This window comes from Homalodisca vitripennis, chromosome 8 (genome assembly GCF_021130785.1).
Source record: "Homalodisca vitripennis isolate AUS2020 chromosome 8, UT_GWSS_2.1, whole genome shotgun sequence".
Taxonomy (NCBI): domain Eukaryota; kingdom Metazoa; phylum Arthropoda; class Insecta; order Hemiptera; family Cicadellidae; genus Homalodisca; species Homalodisca vitripennis.
In genome coordinates, this window is record NC_060214.1 from 118,937,319 (window position 1) to 118,954,029 (window position 16,711).

The 16,711-nt window shown below is 35.1% G+C and overlaps 1 protein-coding gene across 12 annotated transcripts in view; it reads left to right on the top strand.

The window, feature by feature from the left end:
* Nucleotides 1-16,711, top strand: part of LOC124367080 (RNA-binding protein Musashi homolog Rbp6) — a 1,248,673-nt gene that overhangs the window by 676,477 nt on the left and 555,485 nt on the right. For all 12 annotated transcript variants that reach the window (XM_046823725.1, XM_046823728.1, XM_046823720.1 and 9 more), the window contains exon 3: nucleotides 15,545-15,626. In XM_046823725.1, coding sequence (XP_046679681.1) covers nucleotides 15,545-15,626 — 82 coding nt within the window. The remainder of the gene's footprint in view (nucleotides 1-15,544; nucleotides 15,627-16,711) is intronic.

The window sequence follows — 16,711 nt, forward strand, 5'->3', positions numbered from 1 at the left end:
AAGTATGCAACCTGTTGAAGAAAGACAATCTCATGCGTAAAGAAAGTGTTGCACCGATGAATGCAACAAAATATCACATAATAATTTAAGAACAAACTCTCCAGTAATAATTAAATCGTATATATGTGTACATAAATAAAGTTTTGTTATCATTGCTGTGTTTGTTTATAAATTAATAATAAAATCCAACAGGAAAGATGCGTCTACAACGTAAATATTACTGTTTAAATACGATTTGATGTAATACGGTTCTTTTATCCAGCGTTTTTCTCGTTGCCATCATGATTACAACGTTCACTACCGTTAGCTTAATCCTACGGAGTGACATGTACCATTATCGAATTCGAAGTTGTTAATATAGAAATGCAGCTTCAAGTCTATATGTGAGTTTGTTAACGAGATACCGTGCGTACAGACCGTATGTAGCCAGAGAGAGATGACCAGCCTTTGTGTAATTTGGCTTCACTAACGCTCCACCAATAAATCACTTTATGAACATTTCAGAACTCTTCAGTCCGCTACTTATAAGAACTATGTTTGAATTAGTATATAATTGGAATCTAGCCACTCTATTTTAACGTAATGCAATAAAGACTCTTGTGAGTGGTGTGGTTTATTGGGGGATGTTGCATGTATGGTTGGTTATAACTGGAGTATTTAAAGAAATAACGAGCGAGACTGCTTTTTGGTATCCTTGTAGACATATTATCGCTGGAATATCCCATAGAAAAGATCATTGATCATTTTGAAGTTAGTTGAATCAAAATGAATTCTTGAGACAATTCAACATTGCTTGTGGAGTATTTGAGTGTTACTGGTGTATGGTTTAATATTGAATAAACATCATAATGATCTTCAATTCACTGGTTCTTAACAAATGTATTCTTCCTCTTCATCCCCTGTGGGTGCAACCATTATTGTTAGCAAGAACAGGCAAGATAATGTCTCTTAGTATGGACATGCTAGTTTAATCATTGTGTGTTATAAAAACAAATTTAGTATTATTAGTAGTTAGTATAAAGTTTTTGTGTAGATGATGAAAAGGGGCTTGCTAAAAGTATTTGCTTGTTCGTATATTTGTATAATTTTTTAGTCAAAATCTTTTAATACTTAGTCAGTTAATAATCGTTTTTATTTTGTCCTTTAATACTGAGAATCAATTTTTAATCGGGCAGTACGTTATGGGTTCCAAATATATCAAAGCACAGTTTTAGCTACCACGTTCTGAGATGATTCCAGTCGTTCAATTAGAATGCTCGTAAAGAAAATTTCGCAGCTGACCAAAGGAGAGGACTACAGTGGTCTGTGAGTGTTCCACGAGTGCGTGTCCTTCATTGTCTATTAAAACAATGGAAAGGTCATGGCTTGTTTCGTACCGCAATTTTGAATGTTTCTCTTTCGCTTCAGCGTACTTCAGACTGGATTTGGCACGTATTTTAATATCACGTCGAGTACTTTTGATATAGTTAGCACATGATGAATGGACCTCACTACTTACTTATTTAAAGGATGTCGCATTAAAAATTTGGAACCTTCTTAAAACTTTCTACGGTAAAATTGTGCCCAAAGGCAAGGTTCTGCGAGTATGTGTATAATCAATATAATTTAGAATGTACTTTATGGCGATGTTCACTGTCCGCAATATGAAAAAAAGTTTTCTGAGAGAAATATCTGTTTATTCATCCTTTTAACTACTATTTTACGTTGCTGTTCGGCGAAAAAGTGTCCATTTTACTCTACAACAAATGTAAATATGATAAGCGTATATCTTCTCGTGGGGCTAAGAGTGCTAAAACATATAATATTTGTGCACTATCAAATGCAATCTAAATTGCATAAGGTATGCAACACCACAGTAGTTCCTCTTTGCACGATATTTTAAATATACACATTGAAAAACTCACCTCTCGACTGGTGACAAGAAATTTCCGCACTTCATCACCCATATTCATCCGTGGGATTGTCAAAGAATCTCTCTGTCGGCTATATAAGTAAAAGTGCTGAAGATGTGGAAACCCAGAAGTGTCCGAAGTTGACTGACAATTGTCGTGGGCCGTGGTGGGGTGGGGGGGAGGGGGAGGTTGCAAATTGTGACAACTTTATACTTTGAAGTTGACGCGGAATTTCATTCAACTTTGCAACGAAATTGCGACAGCTTTTGTTAACTTGTATCTTATAGTTGCTGGCCGTGTTGATAAACAGGGGTGTGCCCCGGGGCGGGAGTTTGTAAATTTCCCTCCGTGTTTTGATGTGGCTGAAGGACTGGCTACGTTGGCGAGAAAAGTTAGTGTAATATAAATAACATCATAGTGGCCCCGTGGTATCAACCTGCTCCCAGCCACTCGTGCTTTGTGCTTTACTAACAACTGATAACAAGCACGTCCTTTGTCAACTGCTTTTTCACATTAAAGGTGGACATTTTAATAAGAATGAAATGTAACTAAAACTTTGTTTTCCAGAAGAACGAAGTTCTGACTATATTTTGTTTGCAGAATATTTACTATAGGACACGGTGTTAAAGTTAACAGGTATTTTAGTTTCGTTTTCTTCTTTCTGGTGCTTTAACATAAACAACCGCAGAAGAATATATTTTTAACTTTCTTCGATAGTACAAACGGTACTGATCTTTATTCGTGGAATATATAACATAAATTAATAACTTACAGTGTTAAAATTGTTAATTACGGTATGATTCTTGTTATCTAAACTCCCGTTTACAACAGTCCACCTACGTTGTGTACTAAATTATGAAAACAAAGATAGCAATTCGGTTTTGAAATTGTAATCGTTATATTTGAAAACCCGTAGTTTTTTAGATCATTCTATATTACACAATTCTAATCTGCATATAAAGTATAGCATTTGATATAGTATAAAATTAATATTGTTATACAGATATTGTTTTATCAGCATTTTATACGAAACTATTTCTTTCACACAATCTAATCATTTTATGAGTTTTGCTTACTCCGCATGCTTATTATTGATTAAACATTTTTTCCAACGAGTTATGTTATTATTATAACATATTTATTACTATAAGTATAACAAGCATAGTAATAAGTTATATATGTTATACTGTTTCCATAAAAATGCACATTGTATTGAGGAATGGAACTGCAGTAGACCGCAGTATCATTGCCCCGGGCAAGCTCAGGCTGGCTGATTCTACTAAATTTCCAGCCTCTATTTATGCGAAAGTCCCTGCTCTCCAGAGCCTTGAGCTCTTAATCCTCCCATCACCGTAAAAACTCCTCCACTGCCTAAAACAGACTTCCGCCCGCTCGGTCTTCTCTGTATGAAACAAAACTTTCATCCAAGACGTTTCAATTCGGTTAGACTCGGTATGTTTTAACGAAAATATTGTCCGGCGTGAAAAAATTTAAATCTTGAAAAGGAAAAAGCCAAGTTACATTGTAAAATCAAAAAATTGATTTATTATAATCAATAGAAGAGTTTCCTTCATGAAGAAATCAATCATCAGCTGGTTTAGAGTTGAATGGAGAATGGGAGGTTATCAAGAAGGTAAAAAACAACATTAAACGGTTATTTTTTCTCAGACCATAATTTTTTTTGTTTAACATACTTAAAATTAACAAACAGATAGGCAAATAAATGTTAAAACCATATACAGACCGAACATAAAAGTAACGAAATCGCCCTCTTTATCTAGCTCTCTGACGGTAATATAATTATGTTTAGAGTACACACTCAGGTTTTGCTGAAATTGCGTGCAAAGTTTCAAGTCTATATCACGTTTCATTATCCTACCCGTTTTACCACGGTACACGATAAAATTCATATGACTGTGCTAAATTTTTTTACAACTTTATTTATTCCACTATTGTTTTCGTTGCCATCATCGTCAAGCTAAAATACCGACGTAAATTGTCCGCTTGAGTTCAGCCAATTCCCACGGACATGCAAAATTATATGTAAAAGAAACGGCAAGCAAAATTTCAAATCAATAGTTGAGTTCATTCTCTAAACCATACTGACAGACAGACATAAAAAATTGTTAGCCCTTCAAGTGATAAGCTTCGCTAACCCTATGCAATTTATTTGCGTCCGGTCGTCTATTTTAAGCGTATGAAACTAAAAAAGTACCTGGAAAAAAAATTATTTTCATTTTTCACCCTTTTGGTATCCTCTAGTTTAGACTAAACTGGCGCCTGAAGACCAATTTCTTTTTCCCTCAATTTCCGTCAAGACTCGATTGTGTACTTTAACAATGCAAATAGAATTTGGGCCAATAGTATAATGATTTCTCATTCACGATTAACGTAGATAGTACGATTTCCATAAATAATTCAGTATTGACTCACAAATTCCACGGACTTTGAACGAATGTTTCTGTGTTGACCAAAAATATACTTTTATTAGAAAGATAGGTGTGAAAACATTGACATCCCATTTGTAATCATAACTAATAAAGAAATATTTTGAAAAAATAAAAATAAATGTTTTCATCATTCATATGATACTACTGGAACATCATGAACGAGAAGATATTTTTTTTCTTTTTATTCTCGCCTATGATGTGTCAATATAATACAAATGTGCAGGGTTCGAAAATACCTTTGTATTTAGTTGTTACAATAGAGACTGATAAGTGTTAAGACAGTTTTCTTGATCGGTGCAAAATTGATTAAAGCTCACTGAAACTGGACAAAACTGGTTCAGTCACTGCCAGCTGTCTAAATTGGGCACTTGCACTAACTGCTTGTTTCCTAAAGAACATTACGCTCGAGTCTGTCAGTGTTACTCTTCTTCATTTTCTCTCTCCCACTCGATATTTGTTTCCTTTTGTATTCCGTCACTTCTTTTGTATCGAGAAGTATTGTTTTTCGATTTTCACCCTGCAATACGGAGGTAGTTGTAACTCTATGTAGACCGGTAGAAAAATTGATTAGGTCAATGGAAAATTTTAAAGGGATGCACATTTGCACATTATGTATTCTTTCGCCTGTCTGTACAAATTTATACCTCACCATTTTTCGTTGTCGGCTAACATAATTTGAAAATTAATATCTTTACAGCTTTATAAATATCAGACCAGAAGTTCCAAGTTAATAGATGCTCCTGAAAACCAAATTTTTGTGAACGTACCAAGACCAAATACCTTCCGTGCTTAACTATATTTCGAAACTATTCCGTTTGTGGTGGGAGAGGGGGGGCGTTTATTGCTGTGTTAGCGTTTAGTGTTTTTGAGAAGAATATAGTTTTGTAACGATTTGAATAAAAAACCTCCAGTTATAAAATAGTGTAAATTTTGGAAACAACAACTATTATACATTCAATGTACATCGTACAAAAAAGAAATAGTTTATATTAAGCGGTCATTAGAAACCTTTAGTTCTAAAACTAGTTGAGGAAAATTTTGTGCTTGAATAATTTACTTAAAAAATCAGGTGTCAAATTCAAGGAAGTTTCCTTTAAACTAAATCAATATACATACGGTGATGTCCATGAGTCATCAACGTATAAATATACTTTCAGTATATCTGCCACAAAGCAGTGTTTCTGACGCTTTTTTACGCTGTAAATTTTGCTCATTGTTTGTCTATGGCTAATAAATCTTTAGTTCTTTCCTAATAAATATTTAATTCCCGCCACTTTTGGACCTAAGTAGTTTCCAAACAATTATATTACTTATGCCGAAAAATTGTAAACATTGTTGTTAAGAATAATAACACAAATGTCGAATTATTGATATTTTATAAAAATTATTCTCAACCCTCGAGACTTTTTGCGAAATTTACTTTTTTTCAAAACTTATAATTGCATTTATTACGTCGTCATACAAAATGGTACACAAATTGATAGTTAGTTACCTTAAAATAAAACTTTCTTATTGAAGCTCTCAAGTTTTCAAATGCTTTCAGTTTAATATTTTTGCTAGATTCATTTGTTTTGAGTGAAATTATTAGAAGCGAGTAACAATTTGTTAACGTTAGTCAATATTCCTAAAATATATTATGAAATATGAAAAAAGCAATCTTCTTAACTTCAAGTTAAAGTTAAAGTATACTTGAAATATGTGCCGTTATTGTTTGTTTTCTCCTAACTCGATTTTTACATAAATGATTTTAATCATCAAGTGCTTAACTTTATACACCCTCTTTACATAAAATGACGTTTTCCCTATACCTTCGTTTATCTTTCCGCTGATGTATATGAATAATGAAAAATAATCTAGCAACATTCCTGTGGAAAAGAAATAAAGACTTGCATGTACATTCAATATTTACAGAGTTCACGCTTTCGGGATATTTTTGTATATCTCGAGTTTATTTATGATTTTTGATTAATTAGGACAATTTTTCTTATATTGAATCAAAAAGTTAAATTATGGATTTTTTGAGTGAGCCAAAGTGGCTATTACGCAAATGGATGCTTTTGAACAACGCATAAACAATGGATTGTCGGCTTTAGAACTGAGTTTGCTACGAGAAAACCTTATCCTGATGATGATATGTTTACAATGAGATTCAATTGCTGTGGTATTTGAATTGTATAGAATGTAAGCTAGTTTCCTACAAAAATAAAGAATTTGAAGGTTTGCTACCTTACAGTAACACGCAAAAAACAACTGTATGTATTTTCTTTGTAACATTCACTTTGTCAAGTTAACCAGGAACATCAACGGACTCAACATCAATCTTTGTGGAACTCCGAATACTCAGAATATTGTCACTGTCTCGCATAAATAACCAGTTCTTACGTAAGCTGTGTCGCGCAGGTGTTCTACAGTAACCCACTTGCTGCCGTGTAGGTGTGTGTCAGAGTTTGGCAGCATCTGGTCACCTGGCTGCCGCTGACGCTGCCAGTAGCTCTCGTTAGTGTTTCTGGCAGCAGGCCGAGCCGGTAATGGCCGGTTATTCCCGGCACAATGCCGCTCTATGAATGAAGACACTGCACAGATATCGCTATATGTGTCGGCTCCACTCTCCCACCTTGTCAGTGCTACTGGGGGAAATAACGTCTTTTTTATTCCGTAGAACGACTCGTGTGAATTCCTAAGAAATCCGGTTATAATCCTACTAAAAGTAATATTGTTTGCTTGCTTGATGATACAATAACGCAAGTTTCCACGTTCTATTGCTGATTTAGTATAATGAGACATTTTTTTGTTATGTTTAAATTTCGTCTAACGAGTGATTTATTCCACTGTTATTTTGCAGAAATCCCTATCAATATTATCAGTTTTTATGATGGCATGCATTTTTAATTTCTTAAGTGTACTGTAAGAGTATACATTTTGAACTGTAATACTTTTTAGGCAACATATTCATATTTCACGAGTACTTTCATGGCATAAAACTTGCGTTTATAATCAGGAAATTTGTTTCGGTACATAACACTTGAATTAATCAGCACGTTGACGAATGAATACAAATTTTAAACTGAGAATTTCATAGGGAATATGAAAATTTTGCTGATTGAGTGAGGGTATCCAGAATGTTTCAGTTTTAAGTGATAGAAATTATTATCATACAATATTAGGAGTCATACTCAGGATCGTGTCAGTTCAAACTCTTCCAGGGAATCATGACTTATTTTACTATTTTGCAGCATATTTCATCACGGTTCCCACAAATCTCGAATAATTCCTTCAATTTAGATCTAGTATTGTGTTTTGCATTGTTAGGAACAACAATGGACTCAACATCAATCCTTGTGGGACTCCGAATATTGTTACAGTCTCTCACAGCCAGTTCTTACGTGAACTGGTGCTTAAAACTAAACGATTAATTGTAATTTTATACCTTTGTTAGTACACTTAATGTGCTAAAAGTACTATAAATGGAGGCCGGATACAGAGGAACAATATTATACAATTTTACATTCAACGATATCCATGCTAGATCAGAAATAGTTTCAGAATTGTACAGGTGCGTTGTAAATTGTAACTGTACGGTCAGTTCAGTAATAATATACATCGTACACGACGAATTTACGTGTAGGGCAATCAAATCGATCATAGTAACTCGCCGCAGGGTTAATTTTTAATCAACGCGTCAACGTGTTGTCCCTGTGATGCTCGTATCTGATTTTGTACTCGCCAAACAAACATCTCTGACACATCTGTAATTGTGGCGATGCCCGAGGAGAGCTGTTCTAACCACATCCCACTCTCAACTTCTCTGTGCAACAACATTCTTCTCTGTTATATAATAATTTATGTAACCAAGTCTGTTTTTCACCTTTTGTGAAGTATTCAATATATGTTTATTAATATACTAGTTGGTACCAGCAGCCTTGCACTCAATTTCTAAATCGAAGTCCTCATACGTAAGTAAAGGCACTTATAATGTAATATGGTGGAGTCCGAACAAGTTTTTTTTTAATATAAGTAAGCATACATGAGGCATATATTATTATTTTAGGAGAATCGGGAGTTTATCATAACTCTTATATTACATTTTGCACATGTAGCGAAGAGAAGAAGGGATGTTGGAAATTCAGACTACAGTGACGTAATTACATTTATAGGGAAGGATAATTTTAAACATTTAAAACATCCAACGGAATAAGTGAAATGGCTTTGACACCACAGAATTTGGAGCAACTTTACCGAGAAATTGCCCGCGAAACGGCCATTAAGGCGTTGCAACTTTATTTAGTCCTGGTTTTGTTAAATTAAGAAAAACAAATCAACAAATTTCTTTCAAGGACAGTAAAATAAAATTGTAATTTTTTAATAGGAACAGAGATCTACTTATTGCAATTACACAGTCTAGCTAATCGCTAAATCGATAGATTTATCCTAAAAGAGAAATCAATCGTCAACCGCGATAGGTTTTGTCTAGAATGAAATAAGAGGACATAAAGGGTTAAAAGTATAAAACAATAGTGTTATCCTCAGATCATATTTTTCTTAGCTTCGCATATAAAACAAACCGTCAGGCACTAAAATTGAAGTTAAGTCATCGTCAGCCAACCACATTTTAGTATTTTTACCTTGTTACCTGCTGCGGATATAACAATTATTTTTTGTTTTCCAAGTTAATCATTAAGTTTATCAAACTAAGAAAAATACAAAATGAGAAAAAATTTCCGTTTAGTATTTTTAACCCTTTTGACACCGCTCCATTTCGTCCCTCAACAAAATAACGTAGTTGGATTTCACGACAAAGTCTATTGTGTTGCACAACAGAAAAGTATACAATGCAAGTTGTCTTTCGTCACCAGGACAGTCAGTTAACAAAGAGATATTGCAATGGGTAGGTGCACAATTCGTGTGACGTGCAGTTGGTGACAGTGCCAAAGTGCACACTGCCTCTTGGCCGACCACCGTTCCGCATTCAGGGTGTAATGTGGTGCTAATCTATTGCTTAATAAAGATCATACTATGGGTGAATCAAGAGTTGCACGGTTGGCACGGGGCACAGCCAACGCGCCTTGCCAGGCCGTGCCGCCCGCTCTCCGGGCCCGCGAATAAATTGATGGGCGTCTGCTACATCTACAAGCCCCTGCCGAGAACTCTCCGCTCTACGGGAATAGAAATTAGAGAGTGCACTATTTGTGGCCGACGCTGTACATCGCAGTTGTATCGAGGAATGTTGTTTTCACTCCGCACCGAGTTCAGAGGGAGACGAAGTCATTTCAACGGGACGTCTCTGACGCCAGTTTATGTTCACTTTTCAGAAAAAAATTATAAGGTGTATAAGATAACATTATAAGAATGTCTTCATGTACTAAGTAAAGTTAAGCCTAAGATACCCTCTCTGACACACCTTTAAGAGGTTCTTGCCTGGAGAAGAACCTCTTAAAGATGACTCCCAAACCACCACCAATGACCGGGCAGGCAGGCTGTATGCAAGACCAGGACGGCTCAGCGGTCACCCATCCAACCAGCAGCCACGCTTGACGTTGCTTGATCCAGTTGTCTTACGATAACCGCCGTTCCAACTGCACTCTGCCTGTGGCTAACAGTTGTTGGAAACAATGTTTCATTACGATTTGGTCTGATGTCGTAGTCACCAAAATATGGATTAATGGATTTCTGGGATGTATATCATAGGTATCGGTAATCTAATCCAAATCCGGAATTTAACTTCTGAATATTCAGACCTAAAACAACCAAAACCTCTCCATCTTACTGAGGGCACTCCTAGTGTTGCCTAGGTACAGTTACTGGTAACACTAGGTATGGCCGTTGGTTCGTGCTTCTAATAGTTGCGCCAATGAGACGTTTGTAATTTATCTTTCAGTGGTAACATCGCCCCTTCTGTTGCTAACTTCTCTGTACGGTAGGACGTGTTGTATTACAAATAAAAATGACTCGAGTCTTTCGTTTTTGGTTACGGAATACAGGATAGTAATACATTTCATCTCTAGCAACAAAAGCGGCTTTTTCTGATTCACGACTGTGTTTTTCAAGCGCATAAAATTGGTCCAAGAACAAAATATTTCGCCACACCGTAAATAGTTGTAATAATAAAACGAATTAGGCATATGTTTGTCACAGTAATATTTGTCAATAAATACGAACAGCGGTATTTTCGTAACTAAACTGGTAAGTAAATAATACTAACAGCTGATTTTGACCAACTGGCTACTAAAGTTACAGCTATTTAATGTGCAACACATACATTTTCTTTATTTTAAAAATGGTCGGCACTTTAAAATATTTAGAAAACCCAAGTAAAACATTTCAAGAAATATAACAACTAATTCGTGTAAAAAAAATTTTAGCACCTCATATCTTTGTAGCACTCAAGAAATAATGTCCTACTTTTGAATTGGACTAAATGAAATAAATTTTTAGACATAACTACATAATATTTGTAGATTATATACATTATTCTTCAAATACTGCAGCAACAGAAAATTAATTATTTTGTAAAAAAGAAATCTGTAAATATTTTTTCCGACCTTATTTTATGCCCCTTTTATTTTTCACATCAGTTTTCTCAAAATTCAGTAAGGCAATTTTTAAGTGGTGATAATTTTTAGAATGTACTCATATATATATATATATTATATATATATATATATATATATATATATATATATATATATATTTATTTATTTATTAATGTAGATAATATATTCATAAAAGGTTGCAACACTATAATTGAACAGTTTAAGAGATAGATTCTTCTAACAATATGCAATTTAAACAGCTCATAACAAAAAATGTCTTATTTATTTAAAATGTATTATTTTTCAATGTGACAAATCACTGTAATGTATGGTTGAGTGATTTATGGACACCCTGTAGGCTATACATTTCACTTTATGAATTAACATTCCCATCCCTAGGTTGAGTCTATTATCTAAATACCTGGTTTTTTAGTTAGGTGATGTGAAATATTAATGTATTTGTATGTTAGTATTAAGCATTATAACGTTAAATGTTTTAAAATACATTTCCGATAGTACACTACTTGTATTAAAACCACATTTAACTGTTATGTTATAACAAAACAGTTTTATCCAAACTTGGATGATCCAAAGAGATTTTTTTAATAGAAAGTAATAATAATAAGTGGTTAAAATTAATCTAACTAAGAGCCGGTTTAAATTGGCTGTAGGGAGATGGTCGAGAGAGGGCGATATTTCAGCCGAAGGTATCGACCGCCAGTTCGGAAACTGTGTATGGGGCCCTAGGGGCGTTAATGTTGGCTGAAAAACTGAGCCATGAGTTACATTGTAGGCTTAGTTTAGTTCATACAGGGTAACATTTTGTCAGCCAGCCAAACCGATCTACATGCACGACACATTTTGGCTAATTCCGCAGACCTAGTTCACTGAGTGGTCTAGATTTTCCTTCTTCTATCTAGAATAATTAGTCATGCGAATGTACTTGCATTATTCTTTATCTGATATTTTCTTCGTATTATATATGTGTCTCAGAAGTATAATAAGGCAATCAAAAGGAGGGTCTAAAAATATAATAATTTGACTTGCTTGGCTCACATTTTGAAACAGTGACGTAACTGGAAAGAATTTTCAAAATAAAATCTACTACCTGTTGTACATGAGTTCCTACACACTTTCAAATGTCAAAGGTACCTTAGAGGCAGCTAATTTTTACAGGGTATTCCAACGCATCTTGTTCTAATGCATTCATTATTTTCTTTAAAACAGTTATATGTTTGAGTGCCGGTAGGGTTAAATTTTGAAATGAATAAGTAGCGAAACAATTACGATGGAATTTTATATGGTTATCATCTATTCTTTTACCCGTATAGACCTGCAAAAGGAAAGCACCAACGATCTTTAACGAGTTCGAATGGATTTCATGAATGTCTCCACAAACCAATCAATTTCTTTTAAGTTATAGGATGGATACCTTGAATGTCTACAACTCTTGGCATTTGTTTATTTGTTTTTTTTTATGTTAGTTCCCCGTACTGGGCAAGAAGGCTTGAAGCCTTGGCAGTTATTGAGTGTATAACCTTAAGTTTTAACGAATGTATGTGTAAACCTTGGCAGTATTTATAATGTTGTCTATTTGTTTGCAGTAGTTTATAAGTTGAAATAACAGTAGGGAAAACCTTAACTACCCTGATCTTATAATTTTTTCCGACAGAAAAAAGCGATAAAACACTGTGCTTAACGTATGTATAAGTTGGCACCACTGCGAGGTTCCATCAGATCCAAACTTCTAAATCTGGACTGCTAAATTAACAGAATGCAACAAGGAAGGGGAATTTGGTAGCGAAACAATTTATGGTAAGGAAAAATTTTTGAATCCGGCCGTCAAACGTAAATTACAATAAACTGTCCAATTTTGCTAAATGTCAACAGTTATTAATTTTTAACGTATAAATCCAAAACAAAAACAAGAGAGTTCCCTTATAATTCTTGAATGAACACCCTGTATCAACTTTGTTAAAAGTATAACCGTCATACAGATTCCGATACTCTGTACCTCCCGTTTGAGCGAACGCATTTGCCATTCAACGTCTCGTACCAAAGGCGAGGAGCATTTACATACTTTTCTAGTAAATAAACGATTTCAACAGAGGAGCGTACAGGGATGATGTAAATGTCGGTCTCTTTCAAAGCACGCCATAAATATTAGATGATATAAGAGCTCGGGAGGTGGGGACTAACAAAACACGTGTCCACTACGATTATGATTGATCATCTCTTACGTACACGGGTATACCACGTCTTGTCCTTCCACCCTCCTCCCCCTACATCCCTTTCCTTGCATTCTACTCCAGTGCCTTTGTCACAGTTAGCTCAGTGTGAGAGCGTAAAGTCAGGAAAGAGCGTAATGGGTTGATAATTGTTACAGGTAACTAGTTACCAAACAATGTCAAACATTGAGTGAAGACCAGTTAATTTTTCCAGTCAATAATTTCCTATTATCGAGTCAGTTTCAAGATTTTGAAATAATTGCAGTTCAGAGCCGACGAGTTTTGACGATGAAAGGATTGTAAAGGAAACAGGTTTTTTCCGGAAATTTGTCATTCAACCTGAAGAAGAAATCAGATTGCAGATCTCGAAACGTAGTGTTACTGATTTTTTGTATCACTGGACGATGGCAAATGTCCGTAAAAATTCTGTTTCCTTCATTAAGAAAGTTTCACAACGAGTTGAAACTGTACTTTTTATACGATGCTTTATACACAATGATATTTTTCTGTAGACGTGTGGTATACACAAGGTACCTTAGTCTGGCGAGAAAGTTTGCTAAACACAAGTTTGTATAGTAATTGCTTCTCTTTAAAATTTGATATTACTCTCGTCACTGTTTGACACCACATCGACCTCTTAGACTAAGAAACAAAACTGAAAAACCTTTAAAATGTTTCTGAAATTGAACCTTTGCATCGTTTACAATGCCATACTTCTTCGTGTTACATTTTCTTCAATGCCTCCTTAAATAAAATGGGCTGAAGTTAAAAATAGCTCAGGCACTCATGCGTGGAGGATTCTCCAACTTTTTGCCGCACAAAAATTCCTGCTCGAAGCCTCTATCGCGGGGGCTTAACGTGTCATAAAGGGATGAAGCCGATCGGTGCTAAAGCTTGGCCAAGAACGAGTGACGTTGTGAAAGATTATTGTCGGCGTGAATGGATTATAGGGGTGGAACCATGACGTCACGTGCGAGAGCTTAGCCGCTACTGAGCTGGATACACATTTGTGTTGGACACCTTCACGATAACTGACACTGGCGCTAAACCTTCAATACCATTTGCGCTCTAGTCGATCTCTATAACTTACCTAAGTCACGTTTATTTGCTTCAGACTCGTTCACCGTGTTACGACATTAGCGAGTGGACTCTAGCCGACTGCAAACTCCATCCTCTGTTTTATAATCCCTGACTACGATACCATTTGCCATGAGAATTTGAATGGTTCACGGCGGTCTCTGAACTACTAAAGAACTATTATCTCTAGAAATGCTAAAGCTACAGATACCAATTTTTTTTCACACAGTGAGGGTAAAATAGATGAAAAATTCAACAACATTGTGTGATTTGCCTTAATATTAACAACATTTTGCTTGATAACATTTTTAAGTCATATAACAAAATCCAGTATAGTTATATAAAAATTACAAGATAAAAGATGTTTTGAAAGTGTTATTATAATTGAAAACGCTACTTTTTTCAATGAAATCCGTCAATATATAAGCGAGCTTTATCACTTTAAAAGTATGCTTGCACAAGCCAGGAGTAACAATCATTATTGTCAGTTGAGAGGTATCAGTTGTTTTGACATGTTTGTTGCACCCGGCTTTGAACAATCTGTATACATATTCTTTGCCGTTTTTTTTGTTTTCTTTTTTTTTAATTTCTAACATCACCTACTAGTAAATATAACGGATCTTCTCTCGTTACTAAATAGTACATTAAATAGGATTTAATGACGAAACACGGGTCCACAATATTACGTGTCTAAAAAGGGTTTTAGTTTCTTATTTTTATATTAATTATGAAGACATTGTGGAGTTAATCCTAGTTATATTATAAATGCGAAAGTGCCTTTGTTTTGTTTTCACGCGTAAACTGCTCAACCGATCGAACTGAACTTTTACATGGACATTCTTGCGGTTCTTAGGATGAATGTAGGCCTTTTCTTATTTCAAAAATTCCTCTGGGCTACGATGTAAATATACACTTTTTAACACATTTTCTTGATCATGGGAAGAAGGTACACTCAACATTGGCGCCGGAAATATATTAACTCGAACCAGATGTGCTCGTACAAGTGCAAACCCTACAAAAATGCATGCAAAGCCGCGGGTCACTGCTAGTAATATAGTATATAGGCCAATAAAATACTTCAGTTTTGTTGGGATACACATGTATATTGTATACGTGAATAACTATAAACCGTATACAAATGGAAGTGTTATATTAATTTATTTATGTGTGTTTGTATGAGTATGAGTTTAATGCAAATGTACTTGTGTATAAAAGTGCTCAGATTATTTATAAAAATATGTGTATTTACGTGTATAATTACAACACACCAAAACAAAAAGTATAAAAAAAATACCATATATAGATATTAATTCATATTCTAGTGATCAAACAATGTTATATTGTCAACGATGTTATCTTTGTTTCAGAGTCCTTGCGGGAATATTTTAGTAAATACGGAGAAATCACAGAAGTAATGGTGATGAAGGACCCCACGACGCGCCGGTCAAGGTAGGTTCTAGCATTACAGATAGCGCCACTTGTCTCGCACATTACCGCACATCCTGTCCTCTTCGTCGCCCCTCATTTGTTTCACTTGTTTCCCCCGGAGTCGGTTAAGGGAATGTCTCTCGCTCAGTCATTGTTCCCGGTTCACTCTTTCACCTCGGGAGTTCTCTTCCACTGTGGACGAGTGATTCAATAAAGTCCCTTTTCTTGGACTGCTTGTGGAACTCACTTTTCGTTACCATCACCTGGATTTTCGACGTCTAAATGTTGAAAACCTCACAGTTTCAGGTTTCTTTCTTGCCATTAACTGATTATAAAATCCAAGTAATTTTCTTAGCCTAGACTTTTAAAAAGTATAAAATATCAAAACCACGTTTTTAATGAGATTATATTTATTCAAAAAAGAATTAAATATTATAAATATTCTTTATTACTACATTATACTTTAGATGATAAGTGTATTTTACAAGGTGTACATCAGTAAGATTTAACTAAACATTGGATAAACTGTTCTAAGCAGAACTTTACAAATTCTTCTTCTACATAAAAATACTTCACTAGATAGTAAAATTTATCTAAGCTTAACACTAAAACGTAAGCATGAACTTTTCTTGGTGGATACTAAGTTGATATATTTAACAGCGGAGTAGGAAACGCACTTTCTACAAGCGTTAGTCCGTACGCTTCAGACAGCTATCTTTGTTTAGGTCCTTTGGTATTATACAGAGATCACTATTTTTGGTAGTGTCTCCTTCTAGGGGTCTTCAAAAAACTATTACAACATTATTAGAGGAGGCAGATTTTATGTGACTTCGGTTCTTGTTTTCTGCCTCCCAAAAGGAAGCGATATCGGTAAGAAGGCCACTCTGTTCCTATCTACTACTTGTTATTACGCGACATAAGTAGGTTACGTAAACGGACTGTAGGTCCACTCCATAAAACTGTCGTGGCTATGTCTTACTTCTTAAGGGGCGGACAATAGGTCCAGGGTCACGGCCTGGACCCACTGTCCAACTCACGGATTTCTTTTGACGAGGGGTTGACAAGGGATCTTACTCACATTGCAGTACTTAAACGGGTGTTTCGAG